Source organism: Leptomonas pyrrhocoris (genome assembly GCF_001293395.1).
Source record: "Leptomonas pyrrhocoris isolate H10 chromosome Unknown, whole genome shotgun sequence".
NCBI lineage: Eukaryota > Euglenozoa > Kinetoplastea > Trypanosomatida > Trypanosomatidae > Leptomonas > Leptomonas pyrrhocoris.
In genome coordinates this window covers 642,156-662,339 of record NW_015438358.1, presented here as the reverse complement: position 1 = coordinate 662,339, position 20,184 = coordinate 642,156, and the positions used below count along the sequence as shown (strand labels likewise).

General features: G+C 53.8%; 9 protein-coding genes across 11 annotated transcripts; all 9 read left to right on the top strand.

The window, feature by feature from the left end:
* Positions 1-301: 301 nt before the first annotated feature.
* ABB37_01266 (acetyltransferase) lies at positions 302-1,338 on the top strand (the record flags this gene model as incomplete). Its single annotated transcript, XM_015797702.1, has 1 exon — positions 302-1,338. Exon 1 carries the CDS (start codon positions 394-396, stop codon positions 1,336-1,338), a length of 945 nt encoding a protein of 314 aa, XP_015663222.1. The 5' UTR covers positions 302-393.
* Positions 1,339-2,037: 699 nt separating this feature from the next.
* On the top strand, positions 2,038-3,003 carry ABB37_01265 (acetyltransferase; the record flags this gene model as incomplete). Its single annotated transcript, XM_015797701.1, has 1 exon — positions 2,038-3,003. The coding sequence occupies one exon, from the start codon at positions 2,038-2,040 to the stop codon at positions 3,001-3,003; it is 966 nt and encodes a 321-aa protein (XP_015663221.1).
* A 1,630-nt stretch (positions 3,004-4,633) lies between these two features.
* On the top strand, positions 4,634-5,856 carry ABB37_01264 (hypothetical protein; the record flags this gene model as incomplete). 2 transcript variants are annotated; one of them, XM_015797700.1, is made up of 1 exon in its annotated part: positions 4,634-5,856. In XM_015797700.1, exon 1 carries the CDS (start codon positions 4,897-4,899, stop codon positions 5,854-5,856), a length of 960 nt encoding a protein of 319 aa, XP_015663220.1. In that variant the 5' UTR covers positions 4,634-4,896. The 2 variants fall into 2 exon arrangements, with proteins under 2 accessions (XP_015663220.1, XP_015663219.1); XM_015797699.1 differs by having other exon boundaries at positions 4,637-5,856.
* Positions 5,857-7,743: 1,887 nt separating this feature from the next.
* ABB37_01263 (ABC transporter-like protein) lies at positions 7,744-9,904 on the top strand (the record flags this gene model as incomplete). Its single annotated transcript, XM_015797698.1, has 1 exon — positions 7,744-9,904. Exon 1 carries the CDS (start codon positions 7,799-7,801, stop codon positions 9,902-9,904), a length of 2,106 nt encoding a protein of 701 aa, XP_015663218.1. The 5' UTR covers positions 7,744-7,798.
* A 547-nt stretch (positions 9,905-10,451) lies between these two features.
* Positions 10,452-10,854, top strand: ABB37_01262 (hypothetical protein; the record flags this gene model as incomplete). The annotated part of the gene is made up of 1 exon (XM_015797697.1): positions 10,452-10,854. The coding sequence occupies exon 1, from the start codon at positions 10,585-10,587 to the stop codon at positions 10,852-10,854; it is 270 nt and encodes an 89-aa protein (XP_015663217.1). The 5' UTR covers positions 10,452-10,584.
* A 714-nt stretch (positions 10,855-11,568) lies between these two features.
* Positions 11,569-14,537, top strand: ABB37_01261 (hypothetical protein; the record flags this gene model as incomplete). 2 transcript variants are annotated; one of them, XM_015797696.1, is made up of 1 exon in its annotated part: positions 11,569-14,537. In XM_015797696.1, exon 1 carries the CDS (start codon positions 11,898-11,900, stop codon positions 14,535-14,537), a length of 2,640 nt encoding a protein of 879 aa, XP_015663216.1. In that variant the 5' UTR covers positions 11,569-11,897. The 2 variants fall into 2 exon arrangements, with proteins under 2 accessions (XP_015663216.1, XP_015663215.1); XM_015797695.1 differs by having other exon boundaries at positions 11,575-14,537.
* A 499-nt stretch (positions 14,538-15,036) lies between these two features.
* ABB37_01260 (putative mitochondrial ras-related protein rab-2a) lies at positions 15,037-16,163 on the top strand (the record flags this gene model as incomplete). Its single annotated transcript, XM_015797694.1, has 1 exon — positions 15,037-16,163. Exon 1 carries the CDS (start codon positions 15,531-15,533, stop codon positions 16,161-16,163), a length of 633 nt encoding a protein of 210 aa, XP_015663214.1. The 5' UTR covers positions 15,037-15,530.
* A 1,056-nt stretch (positions 16,164-17,219) lies between these two features.
* Positions 17,220-18,037, top strand: ABB37_01259 (putative mitochondrial Cop-coated vesicle membrane protein p24 precursor; the record flags this gene model as incomplete). Its single annotated transcript, XM_015797693.1, has 1 exon — positions 17,220-18,037. The coding sequence occupies exon 1, from the start codon at positions 17,378-17,380 to the stop codon at positions 18,035-18,037; it is 660 nt and encodes a 219-aa protein (XP_015663213.1). The 5' UTR covers positions 17,220-17,377.
* An 823-nt stretch (positions 18,038-18,860) lies between these two features.
* Positions 18,861-19,958, top strand: ABB37_01258 (putative calpain-like cysteine peptidase putativecysteine peptidase Clan CA family C2; the record flags this gene model as incomplete). Its single annotated transcript, XM_015797692.1, has 1 exon — positions 18,861-19,958. Exon 1 carries the CDS (start codon positions 19,056-19,058, stop codon positions 19,956-19,958), a length of 903 nt encoding a protein of 300 aa, XP_015663212.1. The 5' UTR covers positions 18,861-19,055.
* Positions 19,959-20,184: the final 226 nt, after the last annotated feature.

The following is a 20,184-nucleotide window of genomic DNA, read 5'->3' as shown; positions in this document are numbered from 1 at the left end:
TTGGTGCTCTCACCTCTGCTAATACGTGCAAAAGGATTCTATTCAGCGCTCTTTGGTGTTGTGGATAGAACGGAATATAAAGAAAACCATTAATGCAAAAAACAAAATTTCCAAAGAAGAAGAAGAGATCATATCATCGGAATCTCGCATCAACACGGCGTAAGTGGTGCATTCTCAGTAGGCACCCAAGGAAGCCGTCTTTTAAAACCCACTTTCTGTGCTTCATGGGCTCGTTGCAATGCTCTCATTTTCCGCTTTCATCGTTCGTCTCGCTGCAAAAAACAAACCTTGTAATTTCGAAGGATCACACACAACGCACACCGTCACTCTATCGAAAGGGGCACTATATGAAGCACATCGAACATTCACCCCGCAATCATCGATCGCTACGAAATGCCCACCAAGCCAGCGTGCGACTTGACGTTTGAGGCGACGGACGACATCGCCTCCTTGACCGAGAAGGCGAAGGACGTCTTCATCGATGACATCTTTCGGCAGCAGCTGCCTGTTCCCCCGTATGCGCCTGTGATGTTTGCGAAAGTGGCGAAGGCGAAGGACGGCCGTGTAGTTGGTGGCGTTGCCGGTACTTCTCTGTGGAACTGTGTGGAAATCTCTCACGTCGCCGTCCATCCGGACTTCCGTCAGCGTGGCGTTGGTACCGCCCTCATGAAGTGCATCGAGGAAGCGGCTCGAGGGGAGCTGGCGTGCAATCAAATGCGCGTGCAAGTGCTCAGTTGGCAGCCGCGGCACTTCTTCGAGAAGTTGGGCTACAAGGTGCAGTGGAAACAGGAGAATCTCCCGCGTGGCCACGCAACGTACTACCTGGCGAAGGAGTGGCCCATGGGCTTTCGAGATGAGCCGCCACAGGGCTACGACGCCGCGGCAACGAATCTGGTGGTGGCGGAGTGGGACACGAAGGAGGCCACGGTGCAGTTGGACGAGTGGATTCGCGCGGACGCGGAGCGACACAACCTGCCGGACGTTTATCCCCGTAAAGAAGTCACGTACGGCTTGAAGGCCCTGCAGTCTGATGGCTCACTGGCCGCGCTGTGCATGTACAAGATCTATTGGAACATGCTCTACGTGCACATATTGACCGTGATGAAGGGCAGAAAGAGGCGCGGCGTAGGCTCCGCGGTGCTGAGGAAGATTGATGAGATCGCGCGTGAGCACGCTTGCGATGACGTAACGCTGCATACGATGAGCTGGCAGGCTCGCCCTTTCTACGAAAAAAAAAATGGCTTCGTTTGCGCTGCAACGGAGAATGATTTGCCTTTTACGTTCTGTCGGTATGACATGTATCATCCGGTTCCACGCGTTGTGCGAAGCAATCTTTAGGAGGGAGAGTACGTATTGATGTCGTGTGTGCGATGTTTTTTGTTTGTTTCTCTTCTTCTATTCTCTAACAGTTGAAGCGTGCTTTACTGCCCCTCTTTCTTCATCGAGTGGCTTGCATGCCTTCGTGTCAAGTTTCTTTTTTCCAACATTTCTTTTGCACTTTCTTCTGCATGAGAAGGGTACAGTATCGCTAAACATGAACGCACATCTCTGTTACAGCCGTTTGATGAGGTTGTGTGGTAAAAACTCTCTACAAGCTAAACGCAGAAGGGAAGCTGCCGACCCAAACGGGACTCTTTCAATGACACTGCACCTTCTCGAGCGGTTGGGGATTGCTCCGCAGCAACGGTATTTCTATCAGGCACGATTACAATTCACGCATTGTCTGTTCTTGAAAAAGAGAGGAAGCAATAAATGGAGCACCGCCATTTTTTCTCTTGCCTTTCATCGCCAGCTACTCTTCCTATCTTTTCTGTTCACTTCTACCAATTCAACTTAACTCTTTTTTCTTTGTCTGTTTCGACCTGCTGACTCGGTTCTGTAGGGACTACAAAAACCAACCACCGAACACCGCAGCACTCACATTACCCCCCTTTATTATTAATATCATTTTTTTTTTTTCGGGAGATCACAGTTGCGCGTGCGCCTCTGCACCGAAGCATTCACTTCGCCTCGTCTCCGTCCACTACAAACAGCCACATGCTGCGACGTATTTTGTTCGGCAGCGGCAGTGGCGCTGGGTCCGGCAGCGCTGCGACGCTCGCGGGGCTGAAGTACGAGCTGGTGACGGAGGCGAAGTCGCTGGAGCCGACGATTTCTTCGATGTTGCGGGAGACGGAGAAGCGTCAGGGTCTCCTCGACCTCCCCCCGTATAACAAGCGGGAGTTTGGCATGCGCGCCAAGACGAAGGACGGCAAACTGGCTGGGGCTGTCTACGGCCACACCAAGTACAACGAGGCGCACGTTGCCCTGCTCGGCGCCAACCCCGAGTGCAGAGTTCACGGCGCCGGCTCGATGTTGCTGAAGGAATTCGAGATACTGGCACGTACGAAGTACGATTGCAATCGATTGGCCCTCGAAACCTTCAGCTGGCAGGCCCGCCCCTTCTACGAAAAGGTCGGCTTTGAGGTGTTCGGCGTGCAGAAGAACCAGCCGAAGGGCCACGATAAGTACTTCATGGAGAAGGTGTGGCCAGCGGAGAAGAACAGCGAGCCGGTGACGTGCTACACAAATGCCACCAGCGAGCTCGTGGTGGAGGATTGGGCTGCTGACGCGGCGATGAATCAAGTGCTAGTGTGGCTCAACGAGGATGCACTGCGACGCAACATTGGGGTGCCGTCGTATGACATGGTGCCCTACGGCTTACAGGTGAAGGACGCGGATGGGGCGCTGGTGGCGTGCTGCCTGTACGAGACGTGGTGGAATGAGTTGCACCTGGACAAACTTGTGGTGGTGCCGGAGAAGCAGCGGAAAGGCATCGGTTCGGCGGTGCTGAAGCGGTTGGAGGAGGTGGCGCGGGAGAAGAAGCTGCAGCAGATGATAGCGGACGCGATGAGCTGGCAGGCGCACTCCTTTTACGAGAAACACGGCTTCAAGGTGTTTGCGACGCAGAAGGATCTCCCGAAGGGCCACTCGCAACTGCGTCTACTTCGCGTGTTGGAATAAGCGGAGACAGCGGAACGAACGAACGGACCCCGGCTCGGCGGTTAAAGTTAAAGTGTGAAGTATGCTAACTTTAGTAGTTGCAGTTTCACGGGCAACGCTGGGCCTTTTTGGTTTTCTTCTTTCTCTCTTTCTCTCCCTTCGCACTAAAAGGACGGCTGCTTTGTGTGGCAGATCGTTTTTCGTTTCTTCTTTCATCGTGTGGTGCTGCTTACCAAACAAGGTTGAGCACCCCGACAAAAAATGATATACTTTAAGTAGCATTATGAAAGGCAACTTAGGCGACTTCGACCCTACGCGCGGTTTCTGTGGTTTTCGGCACCATTTTTATTTGTTTTTGTGTTGTTATCTGAGCGCGCTTCGTGCAGTAAGCGTAGTGGTATCTATGTCTCGCACACACACACACACACTCGTGAAAGGAAAAAGAGGCACCTTGTCCCTTTCCTAAAAACAAACAAACAACAAAATGACAAGCGGGACTGTTAAGGGCTTGCGAGGCGAACGCGAGGCCTCGTCGTAAACCACGACGCAGCTGCACTTTTCTCTCTCTTCTCTTTTCTCCTTTATATATTTTTTTTCATTTTAAGCTCTTTTCTTTTACTGGGTTTTCGGACTCCATCAACGTCTGACCGATTCCTATTGTTTGTGTCTGAGATAGAAACTGACTGTAATGTGAATGGCAATCAACAAAGGAAAAGAGCGGCACGGTTGCATATGCGCATCGCTGCTTCTGCGTTAGAAAGAAAGAAAAAGAGGAATTGGCCAAAAATCTGAATTCTGCCAGTGCTGACGAGCGCCACCTTTCTTTTTTCTTCTGTGTCTCGATCCGCTTTATTCTTCTTCTCGTCTCTTCACAGCTATTTTGTTTTTCTATTTTTTTTTTGTTTTCGACCTTTGTTGGCCTTCTTTCTTCAATTAGATCCTCAAAATATCTTGCCATTATTATTTTTAAGTATATTTTGAAGGTACGAACATGCCACGCCCCTCGTGAATCAAAAAAAAAAAACGCTTTTTATTCGCCTTCAACGTGATGATTCGTGAACTTCTGTTATTTATCGCCATCAGCGCCCACTGTGCGTGCTGTTTTCTTCAGGCTCTCCATCGAGGGGGGCGGGGATGCGCTACTCCTCTGACTGGCACGTTTTTATCTTTGACCGGGTTTTTTTTTTCGCTGGTGGAAACAACGGAAAGGAGATAAAAAAATCCGCTGTGTCGAAACAATTTCTCGCGTGCAAAAAGAAAAGCAACACCGAACAACAAGAACGTCGCGTCATGCCTCGGCAGAACGCCTCTGATCGGGTTTCAAATCTGTGTCAATTCGCGAAGGTAAATCAGATGGAGGATCGCTGCGTTACCCATTCGACTTCTCGAGGTATCTTTCAACTGCTCGCGAGTAGATAATCTTTCGAACCACTTCGTGAACGCTTTTAAAGCGCTAGGTTCTACTCTCGAGGAGGGGGGAAGAGCACCACCATTTACGTTTATGGCGCTGTATCCCTTAAAAAAAAAACCCGGTCTTCTTTCTTCGCGGACGGGCTGAAGACGTCTCACCTATTAGGAAAAAAAAATGATACCTCGACATCTTTAACCTTTCTTCTGCCCCGCTCTTCGCCACATCTTAACGTGCTCTGCAGAAGGGTTTGCTTTCTGCTTCCGCATCATTCTTCTTGTCCCAACCCACCACTAGAAAAGGAAGCAGGAGAAACGCCAAGCAGCTCCTCCATCTCTGCTATTCGCCGCTGCTGCGGGCATTATCGTCAGTTTTTCTTTCCACTAAGTGTCTCCCTTTATTATTATTTTTTATTTCCAGTGCTGCGCTATCCCCAACCAAACACATATCTACTCTCCTCTTTCCCTTTTTGTAAATACACACATATTAAGGATATCTGGTAAAGAATGACGTTAACTCAATCCCTTCTTCTGTCCACCGCCCGTGGCAAGGAGCTCAACGCCCAGTCACTTGCCTCCTATTTAGTCAAATCCATCCTTGTACCGAACGCTTCGCGAGCCGGCGGTAACGCATCGGAGGCGCCGTACGTGTGCGCCAACAAAGCGTTCGTCTGCGGCAACGGCGGTAGCGTGGACGTGTACTTGAACATCCACAACCACCACCGCAGCACCTTCCTGGAGCAGAGCGTGCACCTCTACAGCGCGGTGCTGGTGCTGTGCCCGCAGCTCTCCATCAGCATTATCCCCGTGATGAACCCACCAGAAGGGGGCAGCGGCGCAGAAAGCGCTGCAACGCAGAAAGCGGTGACGGCGGCGGCAGCGGAGGCCTCGTCGAACGGCAGCGATCCGCTCGAAGTTTTCGCAGATGCGGAGGCGTTGCTGCAACAGTGGAAGTTGGTGGACAGCGCGGCTATCCGGCGCTGTGGGGAGGGCTTCACGCCAAGTTACGGCTACGTTGCTGTGGGCGGCACCTTCGACCACTTCCACTCCGGCCACAAAGTTCTCCTCTCCACCGCCGCTCTCCATACGTTGAGGAAGCTGCGCGTTGGCGTTACGGACGCCGCCCTGCTAACGCGCAAGAAGTTTGCCGAGTCGCTGCAGCCCATGGAGTGTCGCATGAACTACGTGGCACAGTTTCTGAAGAAGGTGCGGCCGGACCTTGACGTGGAATTGACGGTGATTTCCGAAATGAGTGGTGGGACGGACAAAATCGGCGGCATTGAGGCGCTCGTGGTGTCGCCCGAGACGGCGAGTGCGCTGCCGGTGATTAACGCGATGCGTGCCGCCAACGGTGGTCTGCCGCCGATGAAAGCGATTTCCATTCCGCAGGTGCAATCGCCGGAGGGGGAGGTAATCAGCTCTACGGTGCTGCGCTCCCACCTGACGAAGGCGGAGAAGAAGGAGTAAGAGGCAACGTGGAGGCGAGCTGTAACGCGTCGCTGTAAAGGAAGAGTAGATAGCGGACTGCTACGTTGGAAGGTGTTGCTTTCTTAGCGATTGCGGCGTCTGTCTGGCGGCGTGGGTGGGTTTCTTATATTCCTGTTTGCTCACACTCATCTGCTACATGCTTCTTCTTTTGTGGTTGTCATGATCCGTCGCCTTGGGCCCTTTTTGATATCGCATTTCGCCTTCTCCTCCCCTTTTCTGGCGCATCGTATGAAGCCCCCAACGTCAGTTTATGTAGGGGAGCGGTCGGCTTCTTTGTGCTGTGGTTTTCATCTCCGCTTCGATTCTTCTTTTTGTTGTTTGATCGTTTGTTTAACAAAACGAGCGCCGGCACGTCCGGAGTCTATAAATAAATCTATATATGTTAATCTCGTACGAAGACCGTTGATAATATACAATATACCGCAGCACAGGCACACACAAGCATGAGGCGCATATTGATAGGGAACGTTGTGGTTGTGCTGCTGGGTGCGGGTACCACCGACTGCGTGGTGCGTTTGGCCTACCATGTACTTCTTCTCTTTCCCGAGAATGAATGCGCTGCTGTTCTCTCTCCTCCTTGTTCTTGTTTTTTTGTTCTTGTGGGGAGGAGCGGCTTGCTTTCAACTCAACGGTGGAGGTGTTACTACTTCGCAGGCCTTTCCTCTTCTGTGCTCTCTTTATCACAATAGTTGTTATGCATGCGATGATCGACACATGCGTCTTCGGATGAACTCGAAGATTCTTTCTGCCACTCCGCGACAATGACAGGTGAGAACAAAGCTGCCACATTTTTCTTTCCCCTTCTCTATAGCCTTGGTTTTTTTCTTTTGTTCCTCGACTGCACTTCCGATCATCAAGTACGTTTCCTCTACACTTGCTATGTATTCCTCTGTCCACAAAGATGACTGGCTGCTGCACAGAGGCGGCGCTGCGATAACACGACACGAACATGATGGTTTTTGACATTTGACATAGCAATTTGCGATTGACTGCTTCATGATACCAATATTTACTGCATTACTCTGAAACGTGTGTTGGCTGCTGCGCTGTGGCGAAGTGCGAGGAAGCCTGCGACGGTGTCTGGACCTTGGTGGACCGCCTCTTGCTTAGGACGAGAAACAAATAAAAGCGTGTGACGGCGACGAGGCTGGAGGACGGATGAGACCTCTCGGGGGAGGGAACACATGATGGTTTTTGACATTTGACATAGCAATTTGCGATTGACTGCTACATGATACCAACATTTACTGCATTTACGCTGATCATTGTTCCCGTGTGTGTGTGTGTGTGTGTGTGTGTGTGTGTGTGCTGCGGAGAGTTGGACCAGAAGACTACGATTCGTGTCTTCTTTCATCGACGTTCGTTTCCTAGTTGTCGTGCGTTGGGCGTTTCACGGAGTCGGAGGTATTATGTGCGGGAAGGTGTCTGCTGCACGGAATCTTTAACTCCCTTGCTGTCATGGTGGAGCTCAAGGTAGGGAGAAGACCCCCAGTAATAATAATAATAATAAACGGAAATGAAAAACACTTGAAAAGATGTTCTTCCTTCTACTGGAAAAAACGGCTTTCCTTTTGTAGAAGAGGCGTTAGCAGAAATGGAGCGCTTGTAAGTCGCAGAGCTTCCACCGTAATTGGTGTCGCGTTTCTCATTTCCCCCTCGACAGCTGCAAACTCCTCCTATGCTCTTTTTCTGTTGTGGCTTGCCATTGCTTCCCTTCCTTCACGACACAACGATTGGTTCGGCCCACCAACTCACGTGTATTTTGTTGCATACCATCAACACAACTACTTTTTGGATTTGAATGCGCTCACGCACGACAACAATCATTTCATTGACTCCAAACATTTCGGTCTTCTGTTTTGCGGAGGAGCAAAATAAGAAAAGAAGAAAGAGAGAGAACATAATAATCAAGGTTATCATCATGGACGCAGGTGCATCGTTATCCCCCGCTGCGGCACACGCGGAGGTGACCGGGACACTGCAGCTGGTCCGTTTCGCCTACGCCTACGTGCGGCCGCAGCTCCGCGCGATCGTTTCCACCGTGCTCTTCATGATCGGGGCGACAATACTCAGCATTTCCATCCCGGTTCTCGCGGAGGAAATCGTCTCGTACGGCACGGAGACGGTCACCAAGACGGTGAGCGGCGTGGTGCACGTCGACAACGCCACCGCTGCGACGGGTGTGAACGGAGCACAGGAGACGACGGCTGGCAGTGGACGGGTAAGAAGCTACCTCATTGATATTGGACCGTTCAGCGAGCGGCTCCTGAAGCCGTTCCTGCCCCTTCTCTTCTCCGTGCTTCGGCGCTTCTACGACGGCGTTGGCGACGGCGTGTTGGCGTGGCCCAGCCCCTACGTGGAGGGTATTCTGTGTCGCTGTGGCTTGATGGGGTTGGCGGTGCTGTGCTACCACCTCACGTCCCTCACCGCGCACCTCGCCGCGTACCACGCGGGGATGGGGGCGCAAAGTGCACTCGTTCAAGACAGCGTCTCCCGCATTCTTCACACGCAGTTCCCCGAGCGGGTGGCGATCGTGAATGCGGTGAAGCTGGCGCAGATCGTCACGGCAAGCGGCAGTGCGCTGAGTGACACCGTTGGGGACCTCTTAACGAACGTGCTGTCCCGTGCGATGTACGTGGTGGGCTTCTTTGCGGTGATGCTGTACTTATCGTACCAGCTCACCCTTACCATCTTAGTGGGCGTGGTGGCGGTGCAGTGCCTCTTCTTTTTCGAAGGGCGCGCCCTGCACCGCCAAGGCAGCCGCGTCACGGCAGAGGAGTCGAGTACGCAGGCCTTTATTGCCAACATTCTGCAGCGCAACGAAACTATTTTTGTTTTCAAGAGTCGCGATTTTGTGCTGACCCGTATGGCGGACCGTCTTGCCCGTGTGCGCCGCCTCAACAACGGACTGAAGGGGAGCATTCACGGCTTCGCCGCACTTAGCTCCAGCATGACGCGGCTCATCCTTGTGTTGGCCCTTGGTTTGTCGAACTACTACCAGCAGAAGGGTCAGCTTGATATGCGGCACACGGTGCTGTACTTTGCGTGCTTTCAGTCGCTTGTGAACATGCTCGCGGCGCTGTCGTCGGACGTCAACAAAACGAGTGCAACGCTGGGCCGCTTGAAGACGTTAGAGGCGATGCTCCGGTGGTACTCCGAGCCGCTCCCCATCACCGCTGCGGACGGCAAAAGTGGAGGTAGTGGGAAGGTCGATTCTTTAACCAAGGGGGAAACGACGAGGGCGGTTGTCGATGTTCAAGCATCCAGCACCGCACCTGTGTCCTTGGAAGACGTTAGCTTCAAATACCCTGCCATCCCAGCGTTCTTCAGCGAAGGCGGTGCTGACGGTGCTGGCGCGGTGGTGGCTGTTGTGGAGGACTCCTTGAGCGCGTCCGTGGGGGCTCGTCACATCAACGGCATCGCGAACGTCAGCTTTTCGGCGCAGATAGGCGGTATCACCGCGCTCTACGGACCCAGTGGATCTGGCAAGAGTACCTGCCTGCGCATGCTGTGTGGTCTTGTGCGCCCCCACTCAGGCACCGTGCATACACAGCGCGGCGCTATTCTGCTGGAGCAGCAGCACGCTATTTTCATTGGCACCGTGGCCGAGAACATCTTATTAGCAGACCTCACCGCGCTGGGAGACAAGACAAGCGCGGCGTCTGCGTATTCGACGGAGGTGCGACGGCGTGTATCGGACGCCGCGGAGAAGAGCGGGTGTGCCAGTTTTCTCAGCAACCCTTTCGGCACGTTAATTGAAAGCATCGACCATCCGCAGTTTAGCGGCGGCCAGCTGCAGCGCATTGCCCTCGCCCGCGTCTTCGCTCAAACGGCCGGGTATTCGCTGGTGCTTCTGGATGAGCCGACCTCTGGTTTGGATAAGAGCGCGGTGGAGGTGCTGCTGGGGACGCTGAAGGACCTGCGAGATGTGCACCACAAGACGGTGCTCATTTCAACGCACGACCACCGCGTGGCCGAGATCGCGGATAAGGTGGTGGATCTCTCAAGCAGAGGGATGCAAATGTAGTGTCGCTGTAATGGGTGAATACTTATCTTCCTTTTCTCAGCGAGAAGATGCGCAGCGCTGCGAACCTCCTCTTGGACACGTAAATAGTTAAGTATATGTTTTATTATATATATAGCGGTACAGTGGAGGTCGCTTTGAATTCCCTTCTTCTCATTTTGCCACTTTCGGTGCTTTACCGCCGCAACGCGCATGCCTTTTTCTTTGTAAGTACGAAAAGGAGCGTGGTGAGGATGAAAGGCAGAGCCACACTGACCTGCTGGCGAAGCGCAGTCCACGAAGAAGGCTGTAAAGGACTGGCCACGACGTGTACAAGTATTGTTTCTCTGAAACGTGGGCACGCAGCTTACCCGCGGAGGTATCGCATTATTGTTTTCAATTCTCGCAAAGCTCTGGTGGAGGGTGGACGTGGCTGCTGAGCTGCGACATAAGCGCTGTTCTTTTCAGCTGTTCTTTCCTTTCCAGACTTCTCAACCCAGAATTGTCTCTTGCTTCTTTCACACACACACACACACACGCATTCACACTTCCTTCCTTCCACCTACAACTAGTAATTCAGAATTCTACCGAAGCGTTGTTGCTGGCAAAGCATCCAAACATCAGTGCAGCACACGAGAAGAAAACACCGATTCCTTTCCCTCCTCCGCAGACGCCTTTCTCGTTTCTCTGACCGCAATAGCAACATGCGTCTCACAGCAGGCAAGATTTACGTTTGGGGAGGCCTCACGTTTCTTCTTCTTATCGCGTGGAACCGGCACTCCACCAAGCAGCTGCGCACCGTTGTCGACAGCATCAAGGAGGAGAAGAAGCGGGAGGCGGAGCGGCTGCGGATGTACCAACAGGGCGGACAGGGAGGCGGTGCCCCGGTGATGGTGGGCGATGCGCATATGCCGAAGCACTTTAACCCCTATTACAAACAGCAAGAGATGGAGAACGCCTCGGCGGATAAGTAGTTCAGAGGGGAAAGTGGAATACACTGTTTATGGTATTAGGCCACAGCTCGGCGAAGTTGGGAGGGTCAAGGAAAATACTCAAATGCTGCCTTCTCGAAAGATGGTGGGCTTGCGACTGCTTTTTTTTTTTGCTGTTGTGTACTTGAAGGGACGGGAGGAAGTATTGTTTGGCTGCGTGCTGCTCACTGCACACGCCACTGCGCACAGCGTTGTGCACCTTTCTTTAATAAACGCCGTTGTGTGCAGTGGGTGGAATAGTTGATGCCTTTCTTTGTGTGTTTCTTGGCGGCTGCAGCAGCGCTGAGTGTTTTTTTTTTCCTTTTGCTTACTCCCGCATTATCTTCTTCTTTTGTTTTAATTATCGTCACAGTTTGTGTTCACACACGTCAATTCAATGAGTTGGATTAAAACAACAACAATTAAAATAGGATCGCTGTACACGGCTGTGCCAACGTGAGGAGCAGTGCCGCTATTGTTTGCCACTTTTTTCCCCCTTCCATCAGAAAAGAGATAAACAAATACTGCATTTCCGCAAATGAGATTTCTGCCTTTCGCTGCGGTGATGGTAACACCTACAACGGAGAAGATGCTCAGTGGCGAAAGTTCAAGCTCCGAGTCGTTTCTCAAAATGCTTTAATTCTTATTCTCTCGTTCATCGCCGATCTCTCACCAACCGTCTTGACATCAATACTTGTGTTTTTCTGTGTATGTGAAGAAGAAGAAAGCGTTGCGCTTGGTCTGCCATTGATTTGGCGGTCACGCATTTCCAGCCGTATAGCTCGTTCGTTCTTTCTTCGTTGTTGCACGCACGAAAGTTTATGTCACACAACGACACATTCCTGCACAACAGCAGACAAACGCGGCAGCAGACACGCTATGAATCGTCCAATCCGTTTCGTCGTGTGCCGGACCTTGCTGCTTCCCCCTCCCCCAGTAGACGGGGCGTCATCACTCCCAGCCCCAACACAGCGAATAAGGCGCTGAAGAATGGCGCCAGCCCCCGTTCGGGACCTTCACGCGCACCACCGTTGTCAAAGCATGCGATGAGTAGTGCGGGCGCTGGCGTTGCTGGCGGTAACGCGTCCGCTGCGGCGTACACAGGGGCAGCCATCCTCAGCACCTACACGAACCGCCGCAAGGTGCTGCAAGAAGCTTCAGCCCTGTCGTCGCACATGCAAAAGCAGGTGGAGGAGGTGGTGGAGATGGCGGAGGAGCAGCGGCTGCTGTCGCAAGCCTTCCGCAGTCGTCACAAAATTGCTGAACAGGAGTACGCCGAGGCACACGCGCCGCAGACGCAGCGAAAGAAGCAGCAGCAACATCAACAAGCGACGGAGGCAGTGTCTAGTGCGTCCGCCAGCAACAGCGCGCCGGGCAGCTCCCCCAGTCCGGATGAGTTACTGCTCCCCGTGGGAGGCGCTGACGGGTCTGCGGCGGCGGTAGGAGGCACCGACGGTGGTGGCCGGCTTTCCCGCACACTGGAATCAGGCATGGCGGATGGGTACGGCGTGGTGCTCGAAGGTGCGCCGGACACGAAGCGACTCTTGCAGCAACAAATGCTCGACAAGAGCGAAATACTGGGGAAGATGCGGGGAATGCAACTCGCAATTCAGGAGCTCAGCGCGGAGGCCATCGCGGAGGAGGAGCCCTGGTTTGCATGCTCGCGATTCACCTCCGACGCGGCGGTGACGGCCAATACAGATGACCCCACGGAGGCGGCGGAAGAGAAGGGAGGCAGCGATGACGTCCTCACCCCAGCCAAAAATGTACCACAAGACGTGCTGAGCAAGTTAGATGCGATTCGTGATCTCCGCATGGCATTGAAAGACATGCTCGACGCACGCCGACCCCACGCCACTGTTTGCACGAGCTACGGTGGAACCGGTGCCGGCGTCGGTCTTGGTGGTGTCCCAGGCGCGGTCAACACGTGGATCGAGCAGGACGCAATGTATACCCCTCCTGCCCCGTCGCAAGTCTTCAGCACCAGCGCTTTGGCCGTCACACTGGAGTACATGAGCGACAGCATGGCGAGTATCGCCCGCCTCGCCGATGAGTTCTGCGTCGCGACGACGTTTCGCGCGCGCACGGAGCGAATTGTGCTGCTGCCGCACCTGCGCTCCCTGGCGAAGTGGACGGCGCAGGCGGAGCGGTGCCTCGACACGGCGCAGCGACACCTGCGGCACTTCCTCGTGGGCGAGGCGGCTGTGCTAGAGGGCGGCTCCTTCGAGGTGAACAGCCTGCAGGAGCAGACGCTGATGCTAAAGGAGTCGCTGACGGCGCAGGACCAAAAGGTGAAGTCGATGACGGAGGCGATGGCGGCGGTGCTGCATCGACTGCGCGAGGTACGGCAGCGCTGTCGAATGTGGGAGCTGTACCTCTTGCACCGCCAGTCGGAGAGCGGCCGCGTGGACAAGTCGCTTAAATCGCCGCTCCTCAGTTCCCTCGAGCGCGCGCGGGGGAACCGGTCTGTAACGTCTCCGAACACGCAGTCCAACAGCGATCTCGCCGTGCGAACCTCACATTCTTCTGACGGTGCGGTAACGACGAGCACGTTTGGCAAGACTGGCATTCACACGTCCGGCGACGCCGCTTTCTCTTCACTTCTCGTTCATGGAGGCCGTGGCACCGAGAGCTACACCCACGACAAGGCGTTGCAGCAGTCAGCACGCGCGTGGGATGCGGAGGGGAATGACGCCTCGCCCTTGCGGAGAGTACCACCACCCTCCATTTTAAAGGACTTCCTCCCATCGCAGTCCGCCGCTGCTGCTGCTGCGGCGTACACCGCGCCTCCAGGAACGATGTGGGCACGAAGCACCACCAGCCCCCCCTCGCCGTCCACGATGGATCGAATGGAGCGTCGCATTGCGCAGTCGTGGGGAAACCCGTACGTGCGGAAACGGCTGCTCCGCCAGAGTGCCGACGCCGCCGGTGCCCTTCCCAACGCACAAGAGCAGCTCGTACAACAACAACTGCATGGTGGGACGGTGCACTCCTCTTTGACCCCATTTCCAGTGCAACGAAGTGGGGAGGGCATGCACTTCAACGGGCTTGCCCTGCCGCACTCCGCTTCCCCCATTGACGGCAGCCTCCACAAACGAAATAGCTTCGACCGCTCGTGGGCCACACCAAGCGGCGACGGCCTCTCCGCTGATTTCCACTCCCCGGACCTGCTTCATTTTCCCTCACAGCTGCAACTGGATGGCTCCTCGCCGATCGCGCCATATCATACAGCATCCGGCAACGCCTCTCGTCCTTTTCCGCATTGCTCGCAGAGTGCGCCGCAACGACGCAGCCAGGTCACCGTAAGTCCCCTGCAGTCGTCTTTTCCAGGGGCGGGGGAGGGTGGCGATCGGCACCGCATCAGCCGCGCCTTTTGCTCCATCACTACGGCAATCAACGGATTGGTGGGTGTGGAGGAGGCGGACATTACGGAGTTGGCAGATGTGCGCACCCTGCAGCTCCTCCAAAGCCTTCTGCGCAGCGTCCCACTGACCTCTGTGCAGCCTCGGCCAGGATGGGATGCGAAGGACGGCAACGATGCGCATGCGACGGCAGAGCCGGCGGTGGTAGATGTGATGTCAAGTGACGTGACGCGTGAGTTGTGCCGGCATAGCATTCAGCGCCTGCTTCAGTTCTTCAAGGCGCAAACAAGGCCGCCGAATCAGAATCAACTGTTCTCGCCGTAGAGATGCATTCAATGGATGGCTCAGACGCAGACGATGTGATGTACATAGTTTTTCAAGCATTCAGAGAGAGCGACGCACTGTGGTCCGCAGCTGGCAGATGTAGAACTGAATGATATTTATGTGATAACATGTCTTTCCTTTGCTTCACGCTGGAAATAATAAAAACAAAAACACGTGCTCTTCGTTCGTCGTCGTTTTTGAGCTGCAGCATGCGCAACAATTTCGTTTGAATAATGGAAAAGGAAGGAAGGAATGGAAAGTCACCCTCTAAAGGCGGAAAACTCAACGGAGTAGCTCTCTCTGAAACCACGGAGAAGAAGCACTTGAAAGGACTGTTCTCTATTTTTCGAGTTTCCGGTTTCCTCCCTCGATGCGTCATCATTCCTACATGACACTGTACGCCTCACAACTTACACGTGTGAGCCCCTCTTTTCTGCTCTCCCGTCTTCTTATCTCTCAATGTTGTTGGCGTTCAATTCCGTTTTCATCTGCATCGAAAGAAGTTACTTTTTTCTTCATAATTATCTCGCATATTTACCACGAAACGTATTTGAACTTTTGTCTGCGGCTATACGAATCACCGCAACAACAACAAAAAAACCCCACCTTTGTTTTTTGCTATACCTTCTGCTTTCGCAGAAAGAAAACAAAAACTGATTCATAAAAGTCAACTTTTCCTCTTCTCCTTCTCTCGTTGCGTGTGTGCTTTATCCTTTTTATAGTAACAGCAGCCTCCTCCCTGTCGTCGTCTCGCCCTTCCGCTTTTCTTTATTTTGCTCCGCAACTCTTCTCTCTTGCACCGGCATCCCGACACGCTTTGGACGGTTCTTAGCACCTCCGATATCAACACACCGTCGACGTTTGTTTTGCGCCCCTCCGCCCCCCTCCACCGGTGCAAGCGAGCAAGACGCGAGGGCTCTCGTAGCAGAAAAGAAGGCAGCAGTACAACAACAGCAAAACCAGGAAAAGTTTAGCCCGTCTCGCTTTGTCGCCATGTCGCAGAGCATTTTTGTGTTCAAGTACATCATCATCGGGGACAGCGGCGTGGGGAAGAGCTGCCTCCTCCTGCAGTTCACCGACAAGCGCTTTGAGCCGCTTCACGACTTGACCATCGGCGTCGAGTTCGGTGCACGGCTGATCTCCATTCAGGGCAAGAGCGTCAAGCTCCAGATTTGGGACACGGCCGGCCAGGAGAGCTTCCGCAGCATCACCCGTAGCTACTACCGCGGTGCGAGCGGTGCCCTGCTCGTCTACGACGTGACCCGCCGTGAGACGTTTACCCATCTGCAGAGCTGGCTGGAAGATGCCAAGGCCAACGCGAACACTGCGCTGGTTATCATGCTGATCGGCAACAAGTGCGACCTGGACAGCAAGCGTCAGGTCAGCCGCGAGGAGGGCGAGGCCTTTGCGCGGCGCAACGGACTTGTGTTCATGGAGACGAGTGCGAAGACGGCCCAGAACGTGGACGATGCTTTTTTGCAAACCGCCACGTTAATCTACGACAATGTGCAGGCGGGTGTGATTGACCCATCGGTGGTGTCGGGCCGGCCGGGTGCGCAGACCACCGGTGCGCAGGCACCAAGCGCGGCGGCGAACAACAGAACGGACACCAGCGGCTGCTGCTAAAAGGTGAGACTTGTATGAGTGAGGCGAGAAAGGAGATTTTCCAGCTGTGGTTCTTTTTTGTTGTTGTTGTTGTTGTTTAGTGGAGAACACAGCGTGCTGTTTGAGGGTACTCCAAGGATGAACCAGATACGCTTCATTCATCTTTGTATTATATACCTTTGTTGGTGGGTGTGCATTGACACCTGAAAGAGATGGCACGACGGCGTTTCTATCCTTTATCACCTTTATTATTTTTTTCTCTTTGTTCTTTGTTTGAGTGCCGCGATGATTTGCTGTTTTCATTTGCTCTACCTTTTTTTTTCCCTGGTTGACCTTATTTCAATGCTCCTACGGTTTCGTTGTGATTTGCTGAGAACCGTAGCGATGCGTTGCCGTTTCCGCTAAATCTGAGTCGCCTACGACGTCCTTCTCGGCAGTGATTGGAAAACGCCCTTTTCTCCGTATTATTTCTGTTATGAAACTTTTTCTTTTGTGTTATAGCCGTATGCTTCGTGTTGCTTTCTTTAGTTTCATTTGCTTGCGTGTGCGCAGTGCGGTGGATGCTTCAATCGGAAAGAAAAAGTAGTTACCATGCAACGAAGGAGCTTTCTTAAAGTCGGATCGGTGTCCCATCTCTGGAAAATGCACCGTTTGTGGTAAGGCCTTGTTGCGTGCGTCTCCTTCCCGTCGAAGTCACGACGATGATGGCGATGAAGGACTCGTCGTGGCTGCTGCGGAAGTGATGAGCAAGTAATGCGCCTTCCCGAGAAGATATTGTTTCTTCCTGACAGTCAAGTTTACGCTCGAGCTTGTGCACGTTTCTCTCTATGCGAACGCACGCTTCCCAGCAGCGGGAGTTGACGTTTCTCTTTTTTTCATGTGCGTGTGTGTGTTATAGACGAGCGTTCCTGGACCTCCTGTGAAGCCGCGTTCGCTGCATCTGTGTTCTCCATCGAGAGCGCTGCGTTTATGCAAGCTGGTTGAAGCACTTGTTGCTGCCATAAATGTGTCTTATCCCCGGCTCCTTTCCTTTCCTATCTTCCACTGTTATCAACGGCGATACACACGAATCTTCCAGTCTGGATCATTTTTGGCCACACTGCCTACAACAGCGTGCGAATTCAGGCTAGTCTATTCATTGAAGAGCTGCTTCTCTCAGGACTGTTGTTGCTTCGTCGCTTCGTATTGCGCTCTTTTTCTTTCGTTTCTTGCTTTCCAACCAAACAAGGGTAAACATGACAGCTACACGCTCGAAATTGACGTCTGCGGCCGTCGTGCTCTTCGCCTCCGTGCTGCTGCTGAGCTGCTACGCCATCGCACCGGCGGCAGCCGATGACGGCGGTCTCGCTGTGCAGGTCGCCCCCGGTCGGACCAACTGCTTCTATGAAGATGCCCCCGGCGTTGGCATTAAGATGTTCCTGCATTACATGGTGAGCTCCGGTGGCTCGATGGACATTGACTGCCAGATCATTGGTCCCGATAAGAAGCTGATCTGGAGCGCCATCCGCGACACGGAAAACCGCGTGCTCTTCAAGTCGCGCTTGCCCGGGCCGCACGCCTTCTGCTTCATCAACCGCATGAGCACCGTCACGCCGAAGGTGGTGTCCTTCTCGGTCATGGTCGGCGAGGCGGAGGTGGCCGGGCCGAACGGCGGTATGCCGGTGGAGAAGGACTCGCTCTACCGCTCCATTAAACGTCTTCAGGAGGGACTGGGCGAGATCGAGGAGCTGCAGCAGCTGATGCGCGTCCGTGAGCAGGACCACCGTGCAACGACGGAGGTGGCGAACACCCGCGTCGTGGTGTTCTGTATCCTCGAGATCATCTTCATCGCTGGGATGGGTGCAGGAAGCGTGGTGTACCTGCGGAAGCTGTTTGTGACGAAGCGTATGGTGTAAGGCTGTGCGGTGACGCGCTCGTCATCTCCGTTGTTCTTTCATGGGCTCAATGAAAGTCGATGGAGCTCTTTTACGTAACCTTGAACGCATGAAATTTGTTGTGCGCAGCATCTGCACCTTTTTTTGTTTTTCTGTCTGAGCGCTGCACGGGAACCGCATTTGGGTGTATGAGTTTAGTTTTGTTACACGCTTTTGAGCGAGATAGGAAAGGAGGAGGGAAAAGAAAGAAAGACCCGGCCGGGCCCTGTTGGCACCACCGCGCTCTCTTACACTTCTGTGCTCAAGTTGATCCCCATTGCAAGAGAATGTAAACGGTTGCCAGATGGTGCCTTGTCTTTCCTGTATCAGTAATTGCGCCCGTTTTCGGGCGGATTCGGTTGCCGGTGAAGAGGGACAAACAAGCAAACGAGCAGAACAAGGAAAACAAACAATGACATTATGCGCTGCGCGGTTGAGGTATGTGGCTGGGAGAGCTGCGGTCAACTCCGTCTTCCCCACGTGAAGCGCTGCCAAAGAGGGAGTAGATGCATGCGTAGGCCAACCCCAACGCGGTGGGTCTTCTCGTGTCTTTTCTGCCTGAGCGGGCACACCCGCTGCTCACCGCCGCGGAACTGTTTTTTATTTGATACATTTCGTTGTCAACTGATAGCAATGCGCAGAGCACCAGGTACCGCGGTTTTATTTTTGTTGTTTCTCACTTCCTTTTCGACGCACCCCTTCAAAAAGGGGAGAAACGTACGAAGCGTGTGCGTGTTACTTTTATTCTTACTCTTTTCGCTCCTGCAACTTCTCCTCGTCCTGCCACTCTTTGTCGTGTGTGGCAGAGGAATCGGTACGCGGCCACTCTTGTTTTTGCTGTTGTTGTTGTTTTACCGTTTAAAAAGAAATAATCAGAAGCAGTCAACAGCGTTTCTTTGTGCGCGGTTGTCTTGCCTTTCCCACGCACTCCCACATCCATACACGGAGGGGAAACAGACGGAAAACGAAATAACACTACCACACAGCACCAATTCCCCAAATGCCGCGCAAAGCCCTTCTCGGCAACTGGTTCGAGGAGGAGGCCTACGAACGCGACCGGCGGCGGCTGATGCAGGGCCGCAGCGGCGGCGTCGTCGAGGCCTCGAAGGAGGTCGCCAACATGATGGCCAAGGTGAAGCACCACAACACGCCCCACGCCATCGCGCCGATCCCCGCCGACGGCTTCCTTCGTTTTTACGTGCCGCTCATGCTGCAGAATGCGAACACGTGCGGCTTTCTCAGCGTCGACCTGGATGATCGGAAGGCCACGACGACGGGGTGGCAGGTGGCGTGTTCCACCGCCCCTGCGGAGGAGGCGACGCTGCGCTGCACGGTGGTGATGGTCCCGGCCGCGATGCCGCCCACCGACAGCTTCCCGATTCCAGAGGACGAAGAGGACATGGTGCACTACGGGCAACCCTTTTACTTAATGACAGTGCGCGAGCTGTGCCCCGACCCGCTCTTCCTCATTTCCGAGGCCGTCTCCCCGGGGAACGCGTCGCACGTGTCGGGGAAGCTGCAGCACGTGTACTTCTCGCCGGACGGCGGGGGCGCCGAGGCGATGTGGTGCATCGACGACGCCAATCCCGCCTATCAGGAGGACTCGCGCGATCACCCGGTGAGGGCTGAGGATGTCATTCGAGTTCGACACAACATGACGAACACTCCGCTGGCGAGCTTAAAGGAGACGTTTTACAACGACTTTGGGCAACAGTATGAGGTGGGGTGTGGGAAGCTGACGCTGCTGTCAACGCGTAAGCGCGGTGGCCCGCCGGTGAAGGAGAACTTGTGGATGTTTATTCACGACGGACAGGGACAACAGCAGCAACAAACGCAAGACGGGGCAGAAGGAGGAATGGAGAGCACTTCTTCGTCGCCGCAGACTGCCACGGCAGCTCCGTGAGATTTTTGTTTTATTTTAGCAGCTGTGCGATGTAAACTCAAAAACTGAGACGTTGTAGCTGACGTTGTGTCCAAGGGAGTCGATGTAAGTTACGGAGATCTTGCTGCGTTGCAAGAAGAAATAGAAAAGGAGAAACAAAGCATAGCTCAACAAATCGCCTAGCAGTATTGTTCGCGGAGGGGAAGAAAGAGGTGTGAAGTGGTCGAAAAGAAGGAGGAAGCGGCAT